Below are 25,040 nucleotides of genomic sequence, written 5' to 3'. Positions count from 1 at the left end.
ACTTAATTTATTTCGAGAAGATTTCTGTCTATCTTCCAAGACAAGTTGCCACTGTAGTATTGAAAATTGTATGGCAGGAGCAGTTAGTGCTACATGAAGGGCACATGTGTCTGCACAGTTCAGGGAGGCTCAGTGAGCTGCCTCCTAAGAGGGACACTGCCTATGATCCTTGGCAAGTCTTCTGGCCATCATGCATAATTTAAGATGGAAGGGTCATTGTGTATAATTTGGCTAAAAAGACTTAATGAAAATTATTACTTGATTTTGAAAACGTGGGTTTAGCTAGATCAAATCAAGTGTAACATGGACACTGCTTCTTCTGCATGGAAATGCTTCTGTTGCCCCTAACACTGTTGTTCTCAATTTCTGATTTTTCATGTGTTTAAGTAGGCCATTTGCATTAAAATTCAAAAAGCTATCAAGGAATCTGTTCATTTTTACTTTATTGAATTTTTGAGAAATAAGTTCACAGATTTAAAATACATCCTTTTTTCTCCTACCAGTTTTTTTTAAAAGCCAGTTTATGTAAGAACTGATTTCATTTATGGCTATTTTTAAAGTTCTTTAATAAACTGCTAAAAAGTTTAATATTTCTGTCTTTGGAAATATTCTTAATATAAAGATCCTCTCCCCTAGAGTAACAAAACCAAGGTCTATGTCTTCCTCACAGCGTAGCAGTGGTCTCTCATAGTTCTTCCACCAGTGAAATCACTTTTTTAAAAAGCTTACAGTATTAACTCCCAGAGCATTTGAATGCCTAGAACAGAAGGATGAAATATCAGAATCACCCTTTTCCATATATGGTGAATAAAACCACTGAACATGCTTTAGAGGGAAGGGAATTTTTTCAGTTACTTTCAACTGGAAAATATGAGAACTTACTACTGTTTGCTGCCAAATCATTCTCCGTGAGCCTGGTGAAAATATAACCGAAAGGGCTTTTTTGTTTTACTTTTTTTTTAACTGCCCTAATGATTCAGAGACTAATGCCAAAGATTCGTATAAAACACTTACATGTTTTTCTGCTTGCTGACTGTTTAATTCGTTTTGATAATGTGGTTCTTACTGAGGAGGGAACCCTAAACATCCTTGACACGATGAAGTTTGAAGTCAAGGGAACAGTCCATGTGGAATAGTGGTGGGATGCTGTGGGGACAGGGAACAGTGCAGTGTGGGCGCCAGTTGGTGGCTTTGCCTGGTGTCCTTGACTTCTTGCCATGACAGCAGCCCATTCCATTTCTCTGAGTCCCAGTTCCTTGTCTGTAACGTGAGTGACACTAAAGTCTAGGTCACGATATCCATGCTGTTAAAAACGTATTACAAGGGGCTGGAGAGATGGCTCAGAGGTTAAGAGCACTGGCTGCTCTTCCAAAGGTCCTGAGTTCAATTCCCAGCAACCACATGGTGGCTCACAACCATCTGTAATGAGATCTTGTGCCCTCTTCTGGCCTGCAGGCAGAGCACTGAGAATACTGTATACATAATAAATAAAGAAATCCTTAAAAATAAATAAATAAATAAATAAATAAATAAATAAATAAATAAATAAAATGTATTACAATGCCTGGCGCGCAGTAAAATGTTAAATATAGGCCTAGCATTTTAGTGAAGTTCTGACACTACAGTGATGCTAGAGTAAGGAGGAAAGTGTGGATAAGTGTTCTGATAACCAGTAGGGATGAAGCTCAGGGCTACAGTTCCTTGCCTACCATGTGTCAGGCCATAGATTTGAATCTCTCGGAGTGAAAAAATAAAAAAGTTCTGATAACCAAAGGAAGGGCTAGGAAGATGGCTTAGTAGGGCTTGCTGTGTACTTCACTGAGGTAAGGACCTGATCCCAGATGCCCAGAACCAGTGTTAAAAACCCAGGGCTGGGAGTTGGGGGGGGGGGCACTGACAGGAATTTTTCCAGAGCTTACTGGCCAGCTGGTCTAGAAAGTTGGTAACCTCTGTGTTAGTTAGAGACCTTGTCTTAAAAGTGAAGAGCAATACAGGAATGCACATAATGTTGACCTCTCTCCTACACACATAGGCACATGTGCTCATGCATTTATAAAAGTGCATCCCAAATAATAATTTAGAGGAACCAGAGGACTCCTTTCTGTTATTGGACGTGTACAGGGCACTCAATCACACTAGGTAGTTTTTGGATATGTTGAAAGCATACATCCTGTACGGTTTGTGCCAATGCAAAAAAATACAACTCTTAAATCAAAGGGGATAAAAGCTAGTTCTGTTTTGGAGTCAGCTGTGAATGGCCTTGGCCTGGGAACACAGATTTAGTTTACCCCAGAGTCCATGTTCCACATGTGGTAGCAGTTTGAAAACAAAATGATAACAAAATACTAAATCAAAGCACTTTTCAGGTATTTGGTGTGTGTGTGTTTCTGTGTGTGTGCCCTGCACATGAGTACACAATGGCACACATGTCAAAATCAGAGGGCAACTTATTGTCTCCTGCATAGGTTCCAAGAATTGAACTAAGGCCATGGTGCTTGGCAGCTAGTGCCTTTACACTCTGAGCCACCTTGATGACTCATCTCTATGGCTTTAATAAAATTGTGCACATTTTGTTGTTCCAGGTAAAATATGTCTTTCTTTCATAACCATGAACCACATTGTCTGTTGTGCTTCTGCCACAGCTCAGAGATGGCTTCCTGTGTTTAGAAACATTCCATTACGCCTTAGTCTCCTGAAATTGAGGTCTTGGTCATCCAGAGGCCCTGGTTCTCTTATCCTAACACCAGTCTTTAGGGGGGTCAGGAGGGACCAAATCATTTTAGTTGCCTTTCCAAGAATGCTTTCCAGGGGGCTTCCATAACTGCATTCCTCCTGCAGTTTTCCCTGTGTCCTTATGCACTCATGTTCTCACATACTTACTCACACTGTTATTTAGACCTGTTTATTTCACACTTGTCTCACTCATCCCCACAAACACTGGCACTTTCACAACTGATCGTTATTACATACTTTGGTAATTTGAGTGAGAATGACCCTCATAGGCTCATATATTTGAATGATTCCTCAGATTGGTAGAACTGTTTAGGAAGGATTAGGAGGTGTGACTTTGTTGGAGGAGGTGTGCCATTTGAGGATGGACTTTGAGGTTCCAAAAGCTCGCACCATTCCCATTTAGCTTTCTCTGTAGTTCAGGGTGAACTCTGAGCTACTACTCGAGCGTGCTCCATGCCTGTCTGCCTGCTGCATGCTACCTGCCATGACGGTCCTGAACTGTGCAAGACAGAGACTTTTGATGCCAGCTAATCTTTTGGAAGTAGGAAGGCTTCTTTAAGACGATTAGTAGTTTGTCTTCAGAGATTTCCTTTTCTCTAGGTGCCTATAAGCATAGCATTTTTTAAATTTATTTTTTGGTTTAAACTCAGAACATTACCAACTTTATTGCATTCGTAAATTTTCCTATATTGTGAATCATACATTTGCTAAGTGAACTAGGACAATGAGAAGTATTTGCATAGTTCTAGAAATTGTGTGGCTTTTTTGCAGTGTGAGTTTGTTTATGTATTAACAGTGATGGTAGAAAACCAGTTATTTATATAGTTTAAGCAAATATAATCAAGTATACTCAACATGGAGACTACTGCTTATTTTCTAGTTGTTCTTAGAGATAGGTATGCTGCATTTTCCCATATTTCTATGCTCATAGGCTTGTATCAAGAATAATATGTGGTATACATAGTAAAGGAAGAATAACAAATAAAAGATTTCCACATTGAATTCTCAGGGTTTGACTTTCTGTTCCTTGTAGATGTGTGGTATAGGTATTAAAATTTCTTCACAATAACTGCCCCTTGACTCTAACTGCTCCTGTCACTAAACTTAATATTGTAATAAGAAGTATATGAGTAATACAAGATTTGCTATGGGCTCTTGGTTTAGTAGAAAGTTTTGCAGATGCACTTATTACTTCAATGTATATACATTTTGTATTGTGAGTAGCAAGAAATAAATGGATTGGCAGATCTATAGCATAGCTTTCATGGTGCTATGACTCAAATTGTGATATCTGTTTAGCCATTCCTTATTTGACTTCTCTTTTTTTATTTTTATTGAGCTCTACATTTTTCTCTCCTCCCCTCTCATTCAAGCCTCTCCCAAGGTCCCCATGCTCCCAATTTACTCAGGAGATCTTGTCTTTTTCTACTACCCATGTAGATTAGATCTATGTATGTCTCTCTTAGGGTCCTCATTGTGGTCTAGGTTCTCTGGGATTGTGATTTGTGGGCTGCTTTTCTTTGCTTTATGTTTAAAAACCTCTTATGAGTGAGTACATGTGATAATTGTCTTTCTGTGTGTGGGTTACCTCACTCAAAATGATGTTTTCTAGCTCCATCCATTTGCCTGCAAAATTCAAGATGTCGTTATTTTTTCGGCTGTGTAGTACTCCATTGTGTAAATCTACCACATTTTCCTTATCCATTCTTCGGTTGAAGGGCATTTAGGTTGTTTCCAGGTTCTGGCTATGACAAACAATGCTGCTATGAACATAGTTGAGCACATGGCCTTGTGGCACGATTGGGCATCCTTTGGATATATACCCAAAAGTGGTATTACTGGGTCTTGAGGAAGGTTGTTTCCTAATTTTCTGAGAAATCACCACGCTGACATCCAAAGGGGATGTACCAGCTTGCACTCCTACAAGCTATGCAAGAGTGTTCCCTTTTCCCCACAACCTCTCCAGCATAAGTTGTCATCAGTGTTTTTGATCTTGGCCATTCTTACAGGTGTAAGATGGAATCTCAGAGTTGTTTTGATAAACATAGCATTTAAAATGTTCTTTTGTGGAGATGTATTTTCTATTTATGTTTATATCACTTAAGTACTAACAACAGGTTGGTGTTTTAGTGCCATGTTAGGGCCTTTACAGTCTTAAGTCATAGCTGCCTAATATAAGCTGGTAACATTCACATATGTTTGTTCAAACAGAAGCATACATTTTTGGAGGGGAAGACAGGGTCTCTGTGTAGTTGAAACTGGAATCAAACTCACTCTGTAGGCCAGGCTTGTCTTAAGTTGACAGTCCTTAGCTTCCAGGTGCTAGGGATCCCATCTAGGTCTTCATGCATGCTCTACCATTGAGCTTCACTTCTAAACAAGTCATCTATTAGATAATTTATAATGATATTTTATTTATAAAACTAGTAAGAGAGAGACAGTGTTCCTTTGTTGCCTAGACTGGTTCTGAACTTTTAGTCTCAAGCAAGTCTCCTGCTTCAACCTCACAAGTAACTGAGATTCGAAGCACATTGCACTGAAAGTGTTTTTATATAGCACATGTATGTTGTAATAGATTTCTTTTTTGTTTTGTTTTGTTTGTTTTTCAAGACAAGGTTTCTCTGTGTAACAGCTTTGGAGCCTTCCCTGAAACTTGATCTGTAGACCAAGCTGGCCTTGCACTCACAAATATCTACCTGCCTCTGCCTCCCGAGTGCTGGAATTAAAGGTGTGCGCCACCACCGCCCGGCTTATAATAGATCTCTTGAACAAGCCGTGGACATGTCTTATACTCTTGCCAATCTTGCTGAGGAATAGCAGTGCTTGAGGGGAAAAGCTGAAGAATTGATGAATCATTGCAACTAGGCAGGGACATTTTTTGTTTTGAGTTATTATTTTGGTAAAATAAGTAGGATGTCAAAGCTGATAATGGGAGTGGTTTTCAGATTACTGCATGGAATAATGTGTAATGTAAGGAAGGGGTTTGAAGATCAGAACTGGATGGAGAGTCCTGACTCCTGGAACTCACTCTGTAGACCAGGTTGGCCTTGAATCAAAGACCCACCTGCCTCCCATCATCCCAGTGCCGGGATTAAAGGCATGTGCCACCATGCCTAGTGTTCTAGGTTTTCTAGTAAGATCAGAATATTTTGCTGGGGTAGGGAGATCTTTCTCCCTTTAAGTGAGCATATGTATTCATGCTGGGCTTGGTGGTGCATGTCACAGAGACAAGCCAGTCTCTGTGAGTCTAAGGCCAGCCTGGTTTTCATGGTAAGTTCTAAGTCAGCCAAGGCTATGTAGTGAATTCTGTCTCAAACAAACCAACAAATAACAAAGACAAACTAGCAAAACATAGGATATTCACTGAATGTTAACTTATCATAAAGAAGAAATTGGAAAATATTTTCGGGATCCATCCATAGGGGGAAGGGCAAACAAATTATATATGTTTTAGTAGAGAAAATTATGGCATTATCAGAAAGTAAAAACTGAGGCAGGTCTTCATGTACAGTGAAAGAAAGCTGTCTTTGATGTATTACCTTGGGAAATGATGTGTATCATACTTACTTCATTTACACAAACCTATTTGTATTTGCTGTGATGCCTGGAAATATTTCAGATGTTTAATTCTTTTCCTCCTTTTTAAAAAACAGCTTTTAGAGATTAACTGGACAGGATTGACTAATCTCCTGGACATCCCTGGACTGAAGTAAGTCTTGTCGGTTTGACTGCAGTAGCTGCTGAGGAAAGTCTGCCTCTCCTCACGTTTGTTCTTGAGAGAGTGGGTCACATTGGAACCTAGATGTGAAGTTTCTAAACCAAAGCAGTGGAAGCTCTTTTCTATTCAGTAACAACTTAATGAATAATAAACAAGGAAATTGTCCTGTAACAGGCACCTGAGTCACCAAGTGTACATTCCCCTGTGGGAGGGTTAGATGAGTCACTGTCCATGTGCCTGAAATGGTAGATTAGGACAGAGTGCAATCTGTCCTACAAAGCTTCCTTTTTGTTCTTTTGATTATTTTGTTTGAAGTTTAAAATGCATGACATATTAGTTACATTTATTTCTAGTGGCTATTTTGCTAATCTGTGGGTTTTTATCCTTAAATAGCTTACAAATTCAATTCCAAAACTTTGATTTGAGACTACTTTTTTCTATTTTCGTATACTTGTTTATGCCTCTGAAATGACTGCTAAAACCAAGTTTTGTTTCATTCTCAGTTAAAAAAGACAGCAGCTTTAATAATCTGAGACAAGTCACAAGTAAAATGTCCATGGTTTGCCAGGTTAATAAAAGTACTGTTCTCTATGGATAAGAAAGTGCAACCTTGAAAGGTTTCTTGATAAGTTCATTAGAATCTTGATTACAAACAAAATAATGATTTAAGTTGGCACTTTTAAATCTTTTGCTGGGGATTAAACTCAGGACTTTTTTTCGAGGCTGGGACTGGTTTTGAGACAGGGTTTCTCTGTAACTGCCCTAGCTCTGTAACTGAAACTAGCTCTTGTGGACCAGGCTAGCCTCAAACTCACAGAGATCCACCTACCTCTGTTTCCTGAGTGCTGGGATTAAAGGCATGTGCCACCACTACCCAGCTGAAACTCAGGATTTTGTATTTGCTAAACTACATTATACCTCTATCTATATACCCAGATCTCCAAATGATAATTTTCAAAATAATAATAATTCAGTCTGTAAATACACCTTTAAAATTCAGTGCTGTCACTCAACTGAGATGTGGGTACTACACTCCTATTCTAACCCGACCACTGTTCTTAGCACTTGGACACAGATGGGAATAGCTGTCCCACAGGTTTTCTCAGAAGGCTTAACCTGCAGCTGCCTTTGCAGCTCCCAGAGCATTCTTTGTGGGATGTTAGGCTCAGGTAGGTGTTGATGCCAAATAATGCACACTGTTCATACAGTCTGCAGGTGCGTCCTTGACCTTGTCTTCAGACAGATTGGACGGGGTGGGCCCTGTGATTTTAACAGCCAGAAGAAGCCAAGGAATGTTCAATTACGTGGATACCATGGCCCCCAATTCATGAGTGGTGTAGCTGTATCCCACATAAAGGGAGAACTTTATCTGGAAATAGTAGTGCCTGCTGGATTTTGTTAGGTCGCTATAAGCAACAGGTATCTGCAGAGGTTAATGTAGGAACACTTCTTGTACCTTGTCTTTCTTCAGCGTCATAGGAGAACTTAAATAAGAAGGCTAATTGATCATCTCTCTGCTCTGCATATAACATAGTATGACCTCTGTAAATGGCAATGTGGCATAGTAGGATATGCCCTGCCCCTCACAAGACTGCAGCCAGTCTGAAACCACTTTATTTACCAAGGGTCTATACACAATCACAGTAGACACATTCAGTGCACATGGATATGCACATTCCATTTGCACACATAACTAGTTTCATCTTAGTTGTAATATAAGCAGATTTCTTTTTTATAATATCTTCTATTAATGTGTAAATCTTATATGTAAGTATAAACTATATTATAGTATATATCGAATTATATCATGAAAATACATACTTAAAGGACTTGGGAAAATAGTTGAGTTGACAAAGTGCATGCTGTGCATTAGAACCTTAGTTTGATCTCCAGCATCTGTATAAAAAGCTAGGTGTGATCGCATGTACTTATAATTTTAGCACAGGGATATGATGCTGGTGAATTACTGGGGCTCTCTAGCCAACTATCTTAGTCTAAATCTTCCAACCCTAGGTCCTAGTGATTGGGCTCACTTTAGAAAACAAGATAGAAGGCATCTGAAAAACAGTACCAGATGTTGACCTCTTTTCACCACATGAAGGCATATGCACAAATATGCACACATACCTTGATGCGCGCGCACACACACACACACAAATACATATATATATGACACATACAGAGATAATATGCAAACATTGTTAAAAGTAAGCTATCTATGGCATAGTGGCAATATATAGAAATATCCTTCTAAAATAAGATGACATTTAGATATTCTATATGTAATTTATGTGTAATTGTATATATTTTATGAATATAGTATTTATGATGCATATTTTATGTAATAAAATATAAAATTGGACTGTGTAAGAGGAAATCACACAAAGGACATGTTTGCATATGTAATTGTATATATTTGCTAGTAACTTAACACCAGACAGTACTGGCAATAATCATCATTCTTTTTAAAACTCAGGGTTCTAGTAAAAATTTTTAGAGTAAGGAAGTTTGCATGGATATGTCTCCAAAAGTATTGTCGTATATGCATTGTTTAATTCTCACACCTACCTTAAAAACAGGTAAAGATAGATATACAATGCTTTCCTGTAGTCTTTTAATTGTATTACTGAGTTTGTTATGCACTGTTATAGTAGATCAGAATTATTGAAGTATCAGAATGAAGAAAAATAACTAAATTATTTTACTTCATTTGAAACAGTATACAACAGTAAAATAATATATGCATAAACATGAAATGGGTTTGTGAATGTTCACTGTGTTATTCTCTATGCTTTTACAGGTATTTGAAATGTTTATGTTAAAAAACAAATGTAAAGAAACATAACTATGTTTAAGTCATATAGGGATATTTGAAAGATTGTTCATTAAATTTTGAAATGGAGCTACAATTTTATGTTGTATTACAAAAAAAAATTCTGCTTCATAATTACAACAGTAGTGTAGCTGAAATATTAAAATATTGCCTCTAAGTACTATTCTGGGAAAGTTAGGGAACTCCCAGCCCCTACATGGCTGTAGGATCAAGGTTGTACATATTTAAATACATATATATGATTGTTCTTTGTCTCTCAACTAACAGTGGTTTATCTGATACTATCATTTTGGATATAATATCAAACTATCTGGTGCTTCCCAATCGAATCACTGTTCCTCTTGTCAGTGAAGTTCAAATAGCGCAGTTGCGGTTTCCCATACCAAAGGTAAGCATGCATTTGTATTCACTAGTAATTTAATACTTACCACGGACCTTTTAAGCACAAGGAGTTTTTGTTTGGTTATTTTTTATTTTTTTGTTTTGTTTTTAGACAGGGTTTCTCTGTGTCGCCCTGGGTATCCTGGAACTCACTTTGTAGACCAGTTAGCCTCAAACTCACAGAGATCCTCTTGCCTCTGCCTCCGAAGTTCTGGGGTTGAAAGTGTTCCACCACCGCCTGGCCTAACCACAGTCAGTGTGTTAATCTTTAGACTCTTTTTGTCTTTCTGAACACCTGTGTTGCCATTTGTGTTAATACATTGGTAGCTGCCCTGCATTCCCTCAGAGATGTATTAGGGAGCCTCTGACCCTAAGGCCATCCAGAGACTTCAGGAGTTCTTATGCTTCAGTCACCCCCTTCAGTTCAGGGTATCACTGGGGCTCAGTTCTACAAATGTAATCACAAGTCATAAGGATAGCAGTGAACAGCTGGCAAAAATCATCTCAAAAGGTATATGCTATATGTGTCTTTATGGAGATATAATCATTCTCAACAAGTGAAATGAGAGTGCTGATGCAATAAAAATTCTGATATGACATTGGAATGTGATTATTTCTAGAATTCTTAGTGTATAAGGTGACTGTCTTAGTCATTGAAGTTAGTACTGCTCTATAGAGACACTGTGACCATAGCAACTGTTATAAAGGAGAGCACTTCATTTGGGGCTTGCTTAAGGTCAGAGGTTTAGTCCATTATCAGCATGTCAGGGAGCTTGGTGGCACACAGACAGACATGGTGCTGGAGGAGGAGCCAAGAGTTCTACATCTGGGTCAGTAGGCAGCAGGAAGAGAGAACCACTGAGGCTAGTTTGGACTTCTAAAACCCCACAGCCCACCCCTAGTGACACATTTCCTCCAACAAGGCCACACCTCTTAATTCTCAAATAGTGCCAACCTATGGGAGCCATTCTTATTCAAATAAGTGACAAATAAGTGTGATTACACAGTGACAGAAGAGGCACTTGTGTAACAACTGTACTGAACGAAAAAGAAAGAGCAGAACTCTTGAACTTGAAGGTATTTATGGCTGGACCTCAGTTTCAGCTTCTATGAAATGTAGAGCATAGAACTGGGTCATATGTCTATGGAGTCACCTTGAGTAGACAGAACCACTGTAGGCAAAAGTGAGACCTGTCTCCTGTCATTAGAGATTCAGTTCTAACTGTCAGCCGTTTGTTGTGGATCCACAGAGGTCAAGAAAGTAGTAGTATTGTGGATTGTCTACAATAAAGAATAGTACTGATACACTCTATGCTTTCTGACAATACACTCTATCCTAGAATGTATACATTCTAGTTGTACTAAAACAGGAAGTAAGGTGGTGCCATTTTAATGGCTGTGTTGTTTCCATTTTTATTTCTGAAATGGAAATAGCGTTGCCTCAGTGCCATTTTTTCTCACTTAGATTTCAATAATACAAAAATTGGCAAACACGCATGACCATACATGCATATAGACACACACACATACACACACACTGTGTGTGTATATATATATATATATATATATATATATATGTTCTCTTTTTTTGAACCTTTCTTTGATGTTGAGGCTTAAACCTATGTCCTAGCCTATTCCTTTTATTTTTTTAAGAAAGCACACTTCATTTAATTTGATGATAAGCTTATATTGTTCACATTTAACAGATTTGATACTCTACATATAAAAAGGGGAACTCTTCTAAGATACAGGAGTCTCTTTTGTGTATTAAGTATAGTAAGCACTCGAGCCAGCTTAGATCCAACTCCCTTTGTTTTCTGAACTTAAAACCAATGTTGGGAAAAGATGTGGCCACATCATCTTAGCTATAGCCATATGAAACTACAGACAAGAATCTTTTAGTGCTTTCTGAAGTATATTCATCTTCAGAGAAGTTTGTCTTGTCCTGACAAACCAGAAATGTTAGCCTGTAATTTTTTAAGCATTTGGAGAAAGAGTATTATTATTATTACCCCACCAAACTTTTATTTGTCATAAATGAAATGAGTATATATTTTTCTCCTACAAATAAGACAACTTTTGAGAAGAACTTTTTATTTTTGATGAGTACTGCATATTTTCAAAGTTTCCGTGTCTTCTCTACAAAGTAGGCCTAATGATAGTGTTTCATAGAATTGGTCTAAAAATTGAATGGCATGGTTGCTAAAAAGAAGTGCTTAGTAGCAGGTCTGATATACCCTACATGTTAGTTAGTACCTACTTAGTCCCAGAATGTAAGGATTTTTGGTGAGCCTTGGGGCCCTGTTGTTATTGACTTCCTGGGCATAAGTATTTTGCTGCACTGGGACCTCTGCAGTCAGTGTTCCCTTGACCAAGAATGCTCAAGGCTCTCTGAAAGCAGCTGTGTGGCTCACTGCATTCCTACTGGGGAGTCCTCACCCATAAACACTTCTACTTTCTAGTGGGATGATATACTGTTTTCCCTTAATACTTTTTCTGAGTACTTGTCCCAGCTGAACTGTCACAGTCCCTGCTGGGGTATGCACTGTGTGTCTCCCATTGAACCGTCACAGTCCCTGCTGGGGTATGCACTGTGTGTCTCCCATTGAACCGTCACAGTCCCTGCTGGGGTATGCACTGTGTGTCTCCCATTGAACCGTCACAGTCCCTGCTGGGGTATGCACTGTGTGTCTCCCATTGAACCGTCACAGTCCCTGCTTGGGTATGCACTGTGTGTCTTCCATTCTTCATAGCAAATAGTCTAAGTAGTTTGCTGCTCTTTTCAGGGTGTCCTAAGAATTCATTTTATTGAAGCTCAGGATCTTCAGGGAAAAGACACCTACCTTAAAGGCCTCGTCAAAGGAAAATCAGACCCCTACGGAATTATCCGAGTGGGCAACCAAATCTTCCAGAGTAAGATTATCAAAGAGAACCTTAATCCAAAGTGGAATGAGGTATATGAGGTAAGCAGTGGGGCCATATATAGTAACTGAGTGAGGGCACTAGAAGTCTGATTCCAGATCTGTCACACAGAAGTGTAGCTAACTTGGACCATTGTTTTAAGTTTTTTTAATTTCCCATTTTGAGTAAATTTTGTACTTTTTTAATTATAAAAAAAACATGTAATGTGAACACAAGGGATTTTTAAGCATTAGTAATGTAAGGCTGCCACAATGATTAATGGCAATATATTTTCTTAATATAAATACATTTTTCTGGCTATAGAATATTACATATGGCTAAAATACAAGCATTAAAATATGCTGTTTTATACATTTTTTCATTAAATATCTAGACATTTTTACATCTCAGTGGATAGATAACTTCATGGTTATTGGCTTTTTGTTTTTGTTAATTAGTTTCCTTTTGCTTTGTTTTATTTTATGTTCATTTTTTTTCTCTACATTTTATTTCCTTTCCTTGAGATGTTATATGCATGTATTTCAGGATGTCCTGCAACTCATGATCCTCCTGCTTCTGCCTCCCAAGAGCTATGATTAGAGGCGTGTACCACCACACCCAGCCAGGTTCGGCCTTACTTTTCATACCCATTCCACTGAATTTCTTTACCTGCAGAGGCCTGGGCTACTAAGTACAGTACTGTGGTCAATGTTCTTCAAGTGCAGCGTCAAATGTAGCCTTAAATTGCTGGATCCAAAATTGAGGTTTTAAAGAACAGAGTTGTTCTTGAGAATAGTAGTGCATATGTTCCTTTTTTGTCACGCTGTGCTTTCTGTCCCCTTGTCAGTTCCATATTCTTTGAGTGGCTAAGTGGCTAGTGGTTTTTCAAGGTAAGCATTTGGATGGAGCTACTTCAGATATTAGAGCTATTTCCTGCATCTTCACTTGACCTTAGGCCTTAGATAGGCCTGCAGTAATTGCATACTGCCACCCTGTTTCAGGGCCCATTGATAGGGAATTCAGGTAACCAAGAAACATGCCCAGCCGACTTGCTGTGGGCAGGTATTTTAGAATGGCCCAGTCATCAAGAAGTGTGTGTGGTCTGACAGTAAGAAAGTACACCTTTAGAACTGCTGACTGCTAGAGGAAAGTACATGGTGATATTCGTTATAATCAGCATACTTGGTACTTGACTGTGGCAGTAAACCTGCAGTAACGACAAACCCTTGATTTTCAGGCTTTAGTCTATGAACACCCTGGACAAGAACTGGAGATTGAACTCTTTGATGAAGATCCAGATAAGGATGACTTCTTAGGAAGGTGAAGAAAGAATTTGGCAACATCCTCACTGATGCAGTCTCTCTCTCTCTCTCTCTCTCTCTCTCTCTCTCTCTCTCTCTCTCTCTCTCTCTCTCTCTCTCCTCTCTCTCTCTCTCTCTTTCTCTCACTGATGCAAGCTCTAAAATCCATTTATTTACACATATACGTTTTCCATGGCTTTTATGTGTAGCATTTATTTTACCAGATATTTTTCTAAAACAATTTTACTTCTAAAAAATCCATTATAGCAACAATAGCACTAGGCCTGATTCCACCAGCCAATTAGACCATGCAAACTAGAGGCCCCAGCAACTGTGCAGAGCCCCTCTTTGTGCAGGGAGGTCTATAAATACGTCCTTCTAAGCTGTAAATGTGGTCTTAATTTTAAGCTGTTTCAGTTTTCTAGGGTATAGTCATTTACATTGTACCCACATATTGGAATAGTAAATACTGATTTATTTGCTTCGGTTGAAGAATTAATATAGCTTTCAAAATACATTTCTGAGGCTGAGAGGTGGCTTAGTGGTTAAGAATGCAACTTGCTGTTTTTCCAGAGGATCCAAACTTAGTGCTTGGGACTCACATCAGATGGTTCACAGCTGCCTAAAACTCTAGCTTCAAGAGCCTTGATAATGCCTATAATTCAAGCACAGAGGAAACAAAGACAAATGTATCCTTGGGGATTATTAGGCCCAGTCTAAAATTGCTTAATGAGTTCCATCCATGGGTTGTGAGATACCTGGTCTCAAGAACACAATACCAAGCCGGGCAGTGGTGGCACATGCCTTTAATCCCAGCACTTGGGAGGCAGACGCAGGTGGATCTCTGTGAGTTTGAGGCCAGCTTGGTCTACAAGAGCTAGTTCCAGGACAGGCTCCAAAGCATAAGAGAAACCCTGTCTCAAAAAAACCACAAAGAAAAAAAAGGCCATACATTTTACTGTAAGAAAAATAAATGAGGTTGTCCCCTGGCCTTCACATCTGTGCATTTGCATCTGCACACATAATGAATGGATATGCATACAAACATCTATACATGTCTATTTAAGGTTATTTAAATGAGTTTATTTGGGGGGAGGGGATGGTAGAGGATTAGATTACATTGGAGAAGTTTATGCCTTACCAAGTATTGCCTTGTGTGTTGTGTCTCTAAGACCCATGTGTTGTGCTATAAATTCAGAGTCTGTGACTGTGTACACAGCTTAAGTAGGACCTGGACCATGATCAAATCAAATATGCTATGTAAGCATGTAGATGAGAGGTCATTAAAGCAACTAGGAGCATGCTGTCATTGACTAGGGCTGAGCGGACAGATTAGGAGATATGTACAGAAGTATGTGTAGATTAATCCCTTCTTCCCCATTCCTGTGGAAATAGTGCCATGGTTGAATTAGAGTAGGATTGTTTGGTGATAATAGAACCTACTCTCTGACCTACTAGTGGACTTGATATAGTGTGGACTTAAAATTCATTATGCAAATAGCTGAATCCCCAGTGATGACTGGTAGCACCAAGGGATGACATGTAAAAACCTATTAGCTAGCCAGGTATGGTGGTGCACACCTTTAATCCCCGTACTTGGGAAGCAAAGGCAGGTAGATCTTTGTGAATTCAAAGCCAGCCTGGTCTAAATAGTGAGACTGTCTCTCAAAAACATAAAAAAAATCAGCTAGAGCTGGGAGTTTACTGCAAAGCATTTGCCATGTAAGCATGAGAATCAGTTCAGACCCAGAATCCACAAAAATGCCAGAAAAGCATGGCAGCTGTCTGTCCTTCTAGCACTTGGAAGACTGGGTGTGCCCAGAACAAACTGACCAGTCATATCAGGCTCTGAGTTCATTTGAGAGATACTTTCTTGATGCATAGGGTGAAGAGTAACTGAGGAAGACCCCTGATGTCAGCCTCAGGCCTAAACACATGCACACACGTACATAGTCAGTTCTGGCCTTCTTGTGTGTGCTCAATATTTTGACCACAAAAATTTGACTTTTCTCTTTCTTACCCTTCTTTTGATTTCTTTGGGCATAGATTATAGAAAGCTTTGAGGAAAGCAGCTTGTTTCCTGGAAAATTGTATAGCATAGTTTGCATTTCTAGAGCTCTTTGCCATAGATACTCAAGTTATTTCAACTGGAAGAAATATGTTTCTGTGTTCTAAAATGTTTTTGTTGTTTCATTCCTATAGTCTTATGATTGATCTTATTGAAGTTGAGAAGGAGCGCCTTTTAGATGAAGTAAGTTTTCTCTGATTTTGGCCCACTTAGTGAACACTGTAGGTACCTCTTGTGTGCCAGAGTCACTGTGACCCACTGCTATTGCCCACCTACCCAGTCTGAGAATCCTAGCTACTGCTATAGGGACAATATTTGCTTCATAAACATCTGACATAGGGTATTGCTTAGTAGTAGTATGCTTGCTTAGCATGCTCAAAGCCCTGGGTCAAGAAGTATGGGTAAGCACAAAATGTAAAACTGGCTTTATTGTAGACAGACTGTGATAGCTTGTAGGCATTAGGGCAGAGCTGTGCAAGAAACTCACAGTATGGGAATTTTCACTGTAGTGGAGTGAATAGCAGAGATGCATGGTGCTGTTAATATGTAAAGGCACCTGTAAATGAACTAATAATTTGCAGCAAGAAAGCATTGCTTCCAACAAGAAGAGTGATCCATAATGCCATAAAAGTAAAATAAAATGAATACATAAAGGGTGTAGTGTGAAGCGGCGGGCTGTGTCCCGCCACCCGGCTAGCTTTACCCAAAATAATTACACGGAAGCTGTATTCTTTTAAAACACTGCCTGGCCCATAGTTTCAGCCTCTTATTGGTTAATTCTCACATCTTCCTTTAACCCATATTTAGTAATCTGGGTAGCACCATGAGGTGTGCCTTACCAGGAGAGATCTTAACCTGCGTCCATCTCGGAGAGGAGCAGCATGGAGCCTCCTATCGCGAATTGCTGAAGCGTCTCCCCAACTCTACTTCCTTGTTCCCACAATTCTGTTCTGTCTACTCCACCTACCTAATTTTCTCTTAAAGGGCCAAGGCAGTTTTCTTTATTAATAATGAAAGTAACACATAAACACTCCTCCATCAAAAGGGAAACATACAGTAACTTCCAAAAGATCCAGAGATGGGTGAGACTTTGGTAAGAAAAGCCTAACTAATCAAATCAGTGTTGGGACCTTGCTGCTCCACGGCAGTACTCTTCTCTCCAGGAGTGCTTGTTCTCCACTCCTAAGTGTTTCTTGTACAGCTATTGGGTGCTAGTCACTGAGCACAGTGGTGAAGAGGATAGACAGGATAGAACATGTGGCAGTTCCTTTTTAACACTGAGTGTTTTGTGGTCTTTGTTTTATGACTTTTATGCTGAAACAACTATGCACTGTTTTGTTGATTGATATATAGCAATGATTAAAAACAAGATATCTTGACTTGTTCAATTCTGCTGTTGAGTATTTGGGAATTAGTGTTATACTCTGTTGGCCTGTATATTCTATGTGAGTCCATATACAGAAGCCTTGTTAGTGATGGGCAGTACTGGAACACTTGAACTTGTATATGATGATAACACTCATTACATTTTAAGGGTTTTGTTAGAGCAGGTGAATATTTTGAGCATGGTCTCCAGCCAGCTCTGGCTCTTGGTTAGTGCCACAATGTCAGTGAGCACCTTGAAACATTTTTAGACTGGGTTTAATTGGAATTTTTTATTCAGAACACTTTTGCTAAACTTAATCACTTTCTCTTCAGTGGTTCACTCTGGACGAGGTTCCCAAAGGAAAGCTGCATTTGAAGTTAGAGTGGCTCACACTGAAGTCAGATGCGGCAAACCTGGATAAGGTGCTGTGCAGTGTCTTCCTTCATGACCACCTATTCTTGATTATTAGCACCAGTATCTTTGGTTGTGTTGGTACTTGTTTAAAAATTCTTTCCCAGTAATTTTAATCATTATGCCACAAGTTATCACAATAGTGGACAGGAATATGTAATTTATAGGTTATTATTCCTGTTCTGAGACCTTAAAATTTTGTGCTTGCTGTAGCACAGGGATTTGGGGGCTACATGTCATCCTAGTACTTCATTTTAATTGATCATGTGGAATGATAGTCTTGTCATTTGGAAGACATCAGTTCAATTCTTGTTCTGTGTGTATTAGATTATTTCTTTTATTTTCTTGAATACAGTCAAAAACAGTGTGCATTCCTATAGACACACACCCACTGATACTTTTTTTTCACCTTGCAGGTGCTGGCAGACATCAGAGCTGATAAGGATCAAGCCAATGATGGTCTTTCATCTGCACTGCTGATCTTGTATTTGGATTCTGCAAGGAACCTTCCGGTAGGTAGTATAGAGCTAACATCTGTGAGTGCTTTCCTTACTTGGAAACTACTACTTTGTTCAGACATGATATATCACCTAATCTTGTGTGGCAGCAGCAGAGAGGCACAAGGTAGCATTTACTTTGCACATGTGTATATTTATATCTAATTATTACTGCCTAGTTACCACAAGGTGACTAAATGAAGCAGCTCTGTTCACAAACCCACAATGTGTTTTAGCTGTAGAACAGCAGGTCATGAGCTGCTGAATTGTGACTGTCCTCAGGCTTTAAGGTGGAGCATGACTGATGCTACCAGGTAGGTACTGAACAAAGACACAGTGTCAAGTAATAATGTTTAGCCTAAAAACCTATTTATTTGCTTGTTTGGGTTTCATGGGGGAACGTATAAAGTAATCTGATCATTTAGGGATAGTCCTAAATCTTACACTGTCCTGCTGTAAACCCCACTAGTTAAAGTAATGTTCTCATATAAATGGTACATTGTTAGAAAACTTTTTGGGTGCCAGTGTGCTTGCATACTGGGGCATTCTCTTTGTCATTGTGTCAATATCCAGTGTTGTTGAAAGAATGTTCATTGTCAACAGTTACAGGGGCTTTACCCACCGAGATTGTCCATTGCATAATCCTCCCTTCCTAGCAGATGCTCGGTCACATGAGTGCATTTGTGAATAAACTCCAAACGAAAGCCAAGAAGCCCTTTGCTGCCCTCATCTGCAGTTTCTCTGAACTTTCATCTTGATGGCTTATGAATTTGCATAATTTAGCACCTTTTATATTTTGAAAATTGTATATTTTCTTGAGCCTTGAGAACAAAAATGAAATAAATGTTCTTTGTACATTAATATATTTTATTTCAGCCTAACAACTGAAGTAGTTTTGAGCATTTTGTAATAGGAATATATAGCTGTCTCTTTGCCAGTACCATACCCTTTCTTTTAATGAAGTTTCCTGGTCTAATTTTTACTACTTAAGTTCTTACATTTCTATTGAAGAACTTAATCTTTTGACCAGTCTTTCCACCTAAAGTCTGTGAGTTTACCTAGTTTTATTTCAGTTTGGGAATATTTACTTCATTATTATTTAGCCTTTCAATAGAATTCCTTACACAGTAGAGGTTTCTGCTTTTGACCACAATAAAGTTTGTTATAAAATGCCTGATTGTCAGGCTGGCAAGATGACTCAGTGTATAAAAGGTACTTGCTGTCAAACCTGGCCACCTATGTTCAATATCCAAAACACACATGATGGGAGGCAAGAACTTTGGGTTGTCATTTGACTTCCACTTGTATGCCCTGGGAGTTCCCATACCCCAAATAAATGTAAAAAAAAAAAATTAAAAAGTGAGTTTGTTGCAAAGTTTAGATATAGAAAATAGTGGTGGATTAAGTGGGAAGGGCCTGGGCTTTTCTGTAGAGCTATGTCGGATGTCATAAGCTCAAGAGACAGGGAACGCACTGCTCTTCTATCCCAAGGGTACTTTACTCACAGTGTGCTGTGGCTCCTCAGAGGCAAAGGGTCCACAGAGCCATCCCTGCTTTTTGTTGTGTTAATCAGGAGGCTTTGTTGGCCATCCCTGTTTGTCCTGGGGCCCTTTGACTCTCTGCACCCTGTTTTTTTGTGCTTCTGGTGTGTACCCACTGACCACAACCCACCATTCTTTGCTTTCTCTTCCTGTCTCCACTTTCCTAAGAGTATCTACGAGGGAAACTTTGGGTGTGGCTACTTAAAAGAGAGGCGAGCGTCGGGACTAGTGTTTTGTGAGAATACTACCTCAGTCTATAGAACACTATTTGTGAGTCCTCCAGCTCCTTCTTCTGTGTTCAGTGAAGACTGCCCAAGTGTGGCCTGGAATTTCTGTGCAGTCTGCTCATTGGAATGATGTGCATGCTCTTTTCATTTTTTTGCATGACTTCAGTTACTGTGTCTTCATTTTATGTTGGTTTTGTCAAATGTGACTCTGCTGTGATGTTGGGAGTACATCTGACATGAGATGAACTAACCTGAACTAACTCTACTGCTGATGCTCCATAAAGTGTTAGAATAAGTCCCCTGAGGGAAAAACAACGCTAAAAGCTAACGTTGATTTTGGGGTTCATGCTCTAACTTTCACAAAACACTCCTAAATCTGCTTTTTTCGTTCCAACCAAGGGGAGCAGCATTAGAGCTTGGGCTGTCTTCCAGTCCATTCCATCCAGTTCTCTCTGTTACTGCTCATGGTCACATGAAGTCAGAAGTCCACCCATCTCTGTGAAAGCCTGCTTCTGCCACATGGCCTAGCCAGAGCCTCTGGAGGAGAAGAAGAAAATGAGAGTGGGTTCATGGTTTATTTCTTTCTAGGAATTTGAAAAGAGTACATAATTGAGGATTTTATTTTAATCTCATCACATTTGCTCCTATAGCCTGTCTGGTGCTTCTACTTCTAGTGCTATTCAGGGTAATCTGGTGGCTGTTGGGTTCATCTCCTCTGGGGTCATAGAAAACTACACTTAAGACCTTCTAGTCTGCTAATTAGTTAGAAAATCACCTTTCTGGTTTGTTCTATAATTAGTTAGATTTCTGAAGATCACTTATCCTTTGATCTGATAGTGACCGGTCTTTGCTCTTTTGAGTTTCTGGTTGTTTACAAAGGCTTTCCACGTGTGTGCCCAGTTATTCTTACTTCTAAGAAGGGACTCTAGGGTACCATACTTTTAAAATAGGTGTTTAGCCCTATTTGATAGACAAGAAAAATTAATACACTAGTAAATAAGCAGCACCTTGATGCCCCCAACTGTGCACTCAGCCTGTAGTGTGGAGGGGTGTCCCCTTTCACCCTTGCATTGTAGAGGTTAAGACGGGAACATTTCTTATTTTAGTACTGTGCCACCTCAAAAACAGAAGTCAAAAGGAAGGCAGTTAGAATTGACAATGCCGGTGTATACTATCAGTTTAGAAAAATGCTTTATGCATTTGTTTCTTAGGTAAAATGTCCTCACCAACTCATAAGTGACAAGGCCACCCTTCTGGATAATTCTGTCAATCTATCTCCTGTAACTTTTCTAGGTCTTTTTTCTCAATCTACAACTGCTTCCTTTCATAGAAAATATTTTGGAGTCGGATTCTTGAGTTGCCTTGTAGTTCTGACATCAGTGGTCAGACTCAGAATTCATTCTCTTCATTGTCCAAGTGACGTTGAGCTTTATGATTAGGATATGCACACCACAGAAAATGTTCTTTACAGAACATGTATGCACTTACTTTTTACTTACTGATTTCCAGTATAAAATGAAATCACTTTCTCAGTCTTTTCCTACAGGAAAAGCTTTTTCATAAGTGGCTGCAGCCTATAGCTTTTTCACTTCTAACCTGTTCAGAGCACCTTCAGTTTCCACTCCATTGTTGTCCTCTGTATTGCAGATGATTTATTTTAAAAGTAGACCCAGAATTCACCCTCTCTGGCGTGGCTGTGTCCTCTGACTTTCGCACCCAGCATTAGAATGTTAGCCTTACTTGGTAACTCGTGTGTGTTGAGAACTTTGCAGCAGCCATATATGCATTTCACAGATTGGAAAAGAAAAGTAGCACAAAGGACATAAGACTAGAGATCTGAGACCTCGTCACTGTACAGTGTTCACTGCTCAGACTGTTAATTCGGTAACTAGAGATGATATGGGATGAGTGGTGATTCCATGGTGCTTACCTTACATGTGTGAACATAGCCATATAATAGCTACCACTGTGCAGATCTTTAGGGACAAAGGTACTTTTCTACGGGTAATTTTAAGTTTTGTTTGTTTGAGACAGGGTCTCATATATTCCAGTCTATCCTGAAACACTTTATATTATAACCACTGAATTTATGATCATCCCACCTCCCCTTGCAAGTGCTGGGATCATAGGTAGGGACCACAGTTCCAAGTTTATGAGGTGCTGGGGTCTGAACCCAGAGCTTCCTAAGTGCTAGGCAAACACTCTCAAGTGACCTATATCCCTAGTGCATGGTTCGTCGTGAGAGGAAAAAAGGGCAGGTGCCACTGTCTCCAGTGGTTGAGAGGCCCAGGAGTAGATGGCATGTGGTGCTTGACTGCGGAACCTTACACCTGGACACCTGCCCCGTGAACTTCAGTGACTCGTCTTCTCACCTGCATGCTATGCAGGCTTGTGATCACACCGCTGTTCTTGCATTCCTGATTCACACTACCACTGTTCTCTTTGTTTCTCAATAATTGATGTTAGAATAACAAGTGCATTGGTTCAGCTGTTCATCCAATGTGCACTTCAGGAAAGGCCCTTGTTACATCTAGAGAGTGTCATTCAGGCTCCCTCTGAACCAAAATGCATTGTTGGAACTCCTTAGGGAATGCTTCCAAAGATAGAGGAAGTAGGGTCTGAGTCTTTGGAGAGCCCTGTAGGCTGTTTGAATAGTCTAAATTTAGACCCACGTAGTTTGGCAAGAGCCTGGGTTGAAGCTTTTACCATCTCATCTGCTTCCTACTGTAGGAGACCTGGAAGCTATTTCTCCACCTTCTTTCATACATTTTCTGTTTAATAAGACATTAAGAAAAATTTTTAATTGAGAATCAAATTTAGTATGCCATTTTAAAATAGTTAAAACTAAAAAGACAAAAATTTTTAACCTCAAGTGTTTATTCTGGGAGCTTCCAAAAACAAATTGTCTATTTGAGAATGAGCAAACAACTAACTGAAAAAATTCAGTCAGAAAGACACGTACCCTATAATAGTAGAATATGTATTTAAATCCAGGAGAAACTCTTAAGATGGCCCTATTGGCCTGTACTTCTATAGCTTGGAAAGATGGGGAGTCCAGGGAGTTTGTAAAGAAATAGGCTCCATCTCTGGATGATGCTATAGCAAGAAAGCATGTCTCAGCAGGCATAGCAGTGGTGTGGGCCGCTGCTGGTGGGACTAGCTCCAGCAATGCGGAAAGACCATGGTCACTGCTGTGCTTCAGATTAAACCTCTGATTTGGGGTGACACTAGGGTTTCAGGCAAAGGGTAGTAAGCAGAGCCTTTCCTAAGTCACACTCTTGATTTCTGCAAACACTGAAAGTCAGAGGTGAAGAAGTGAAGGGTTACCAAAGATGAGGAAATGTGTCATGATATTTTAGATTACCTGTCACTTTGAGGTAAAATCTTGAGCATAAAGGCAAATTTGGCAGTTTGTATGATTTTTGGTCTGATTTAAGTATTTGTTTATTCTCATGAACTTTTGTGTCATTAACCTTACATAAATTCCTCATTGCATGTTTTATTAACCCTTGGTGTATTCATTTTCTTCTGACCTGAAAGAATAACCCATTACACTTTAACCCCGGTGTTTTGAAGAAGTCTGCAGTTCAGAGAGCTTTAAAGGTAAACAAAGTGTCTCCTTGAGGCTGCAGTGCTAATCAAGACATATTGAAAGAGATGGCACTTTGGTTTTCCTAAGTGTGTGGGCAGGTTACTTCCCACCCTAGTTAATAATTAACTGTCGAGTAGAAGAGATCTGACTTTTGTTATCCAAGAATTTGTTTTTAGAAGAAATTGCATCAACCAAACTTAAATTTAAAAGTTCCAATATGAAGTTTTAGATTTTCATTCTTTCTCTTAACAGTCATTGAAATATTGTGTTTTGTTTGAACTTGTGAATGGCAATCTAAAAGTTTTATTTAAAATCTTGGCCAGAACTTCATATTGTGATTTAAAGATGTGCCTTGCAAACTGATGAGTGCACACTTAAGGAATTGCCTCTTCCAATATGTTGAGTAGGGCCTCACTGAATCAACCTCATGGCTTTGGTGCTGTGGGTTTGGGTGACAGATCTTTCCAAAAGGTTCAAATTTTATCAATGAGGTCTATTGAAAACTAAGCTCCACTTCTTATCCATGACAATAGCTTGTGTTTTGTGGCTAAATTGTTATATTTTGTTTCTTAACTAATTTTTATTACATTGAGAAGCAGGGGCTTTTTAAATATAATAGTATTAAGAAAATTCCAAAGAAATAGGGATATTTTAATCAGTTTTATCTAGCAAAATAAGTTAATTCGAAAATGGAGGAGATTGACAGTGACTTGTCTAATATCATATTTGTAAACTTTACTCTGACTTGTACTAAAGAGATGTGGTGTAGTGTTAGTAGGACATCACACCCTGAGAATGCTGGTCATGACACTCTGGAACAACTCTGCCTTCTAGCATAGCTGGGCCATAACAGCTTATGAAAGGATCTCTAGCTACACTCTTTGCTCACCATCTACTGCTGTCCTGGTGGCCAGAGGTCATGTTGCTCATCATTGTGATTCAAAGATGATGTTTAACCCATCCTGCTTACAGGGTGGAAGTAATATCTTCTCCATTGGAGTAGTAAATAAGTTAAAATATTACATATAAAAATACACAATAGATAAATAGATTGCTATAATTATCTGATTAACACATTAGCTCATTTAAACCTAACAACAAATTTTAAAAATGGTATTGTGCCTCTTTTATAGACATGGAACCTGAGGCTCATATTGATGGTCTCAGTAGTCAAGAGTTAAGGAGAATGAAATTTAAATTCATCAGTGTAAGATTATGTTTTAGGCATCATTTCTATAGTTCATTAAATTCAATAGTGTGACCTAAAAGACTATTTTTTTATCATATATTTTATCACACAATAGTGTGACCTAAAAGACTATATTTTATCATAGTTTGTACCCTTGATGTGTGGTGCTATAATTTAAATGTCTGTCATGATAGAAAACTTAGTGAATGATTTTAAAACCTTATTTATGTAATCTAAAATATCTGTGTAAGGCACACCCTTATTTTATAAACCACTAAAAAA

General features: G+C 39.0%; 1 protein-coding gene across 2 annotated transcripts in view; it reads left to right on the top strand.

Annotated features, from left to right (window-relative positions):
- The window catches only part of Esyt2 (extended synaptotagmin 2), a 110,660-nt gene that overhangs the window by 66,195 nt on the left and 19,425 nt on the right, over positions 1 to 25,040 (top strand). Inside the window, exons 7-14 of one of the 2 annotated variants that reach the window (XM_038336074.2) lie at positions 6,387 to 6,442; positions 9,552 to 9,672; positions 12,452 to 12,628; positions 13,804 to 13,886; positions 16,070 to 16,118; positions 17,634 to 17,723; positions 18,129 to 18,224; positions 23,518 to 23,580. In XM_038336074.2, coding sequence (XP_038192002.1) covers positions 6,387 to 6,442; positions 9,552 to 9,672; positions 12,452 to 12,628; positions 13,804 to 13,886; positions 16,070 to 16,118; positions 17,634 to 17,723; positions 18,129 to 18,224; positions 23,518 to 23,580 — 735 coding nt within the window. The remainder of the gene's footprint in view (positions 1 to 6,386; positions 6,443 to 9,551; positions 9,673 to 12,451; positions 12,629 to 13,803; positions 13,887 to 16,069; positions 16,119 to 17,633; positions 17,724 to 18,128; positions 18,225 to 23,517; positions 23,581 to 25,040) is intronic. The other variant, XM_038336075.2, reaches the window with a different exon arrangement.

This window comes from Arvicola amphibius, chromosome 7, assembly GCF_903992535.2.
Source record: "Arvicola amphibius chromosome 7, mArvAmp1.2, whole genome shotgun sequence".
Taxonomy (NCBI): domain Eukaryota; kingdom Metazoa; phylum Chordata; class Mammalia; order Rodentia; family Cricetidae; genus Arvicola; species Arvicola amphibius.
The sequence above is the reverse complement of the archived record's forward strand: the minus strand, read 5'-3'. Positions and strand labels throughout refer to the sequence as shown.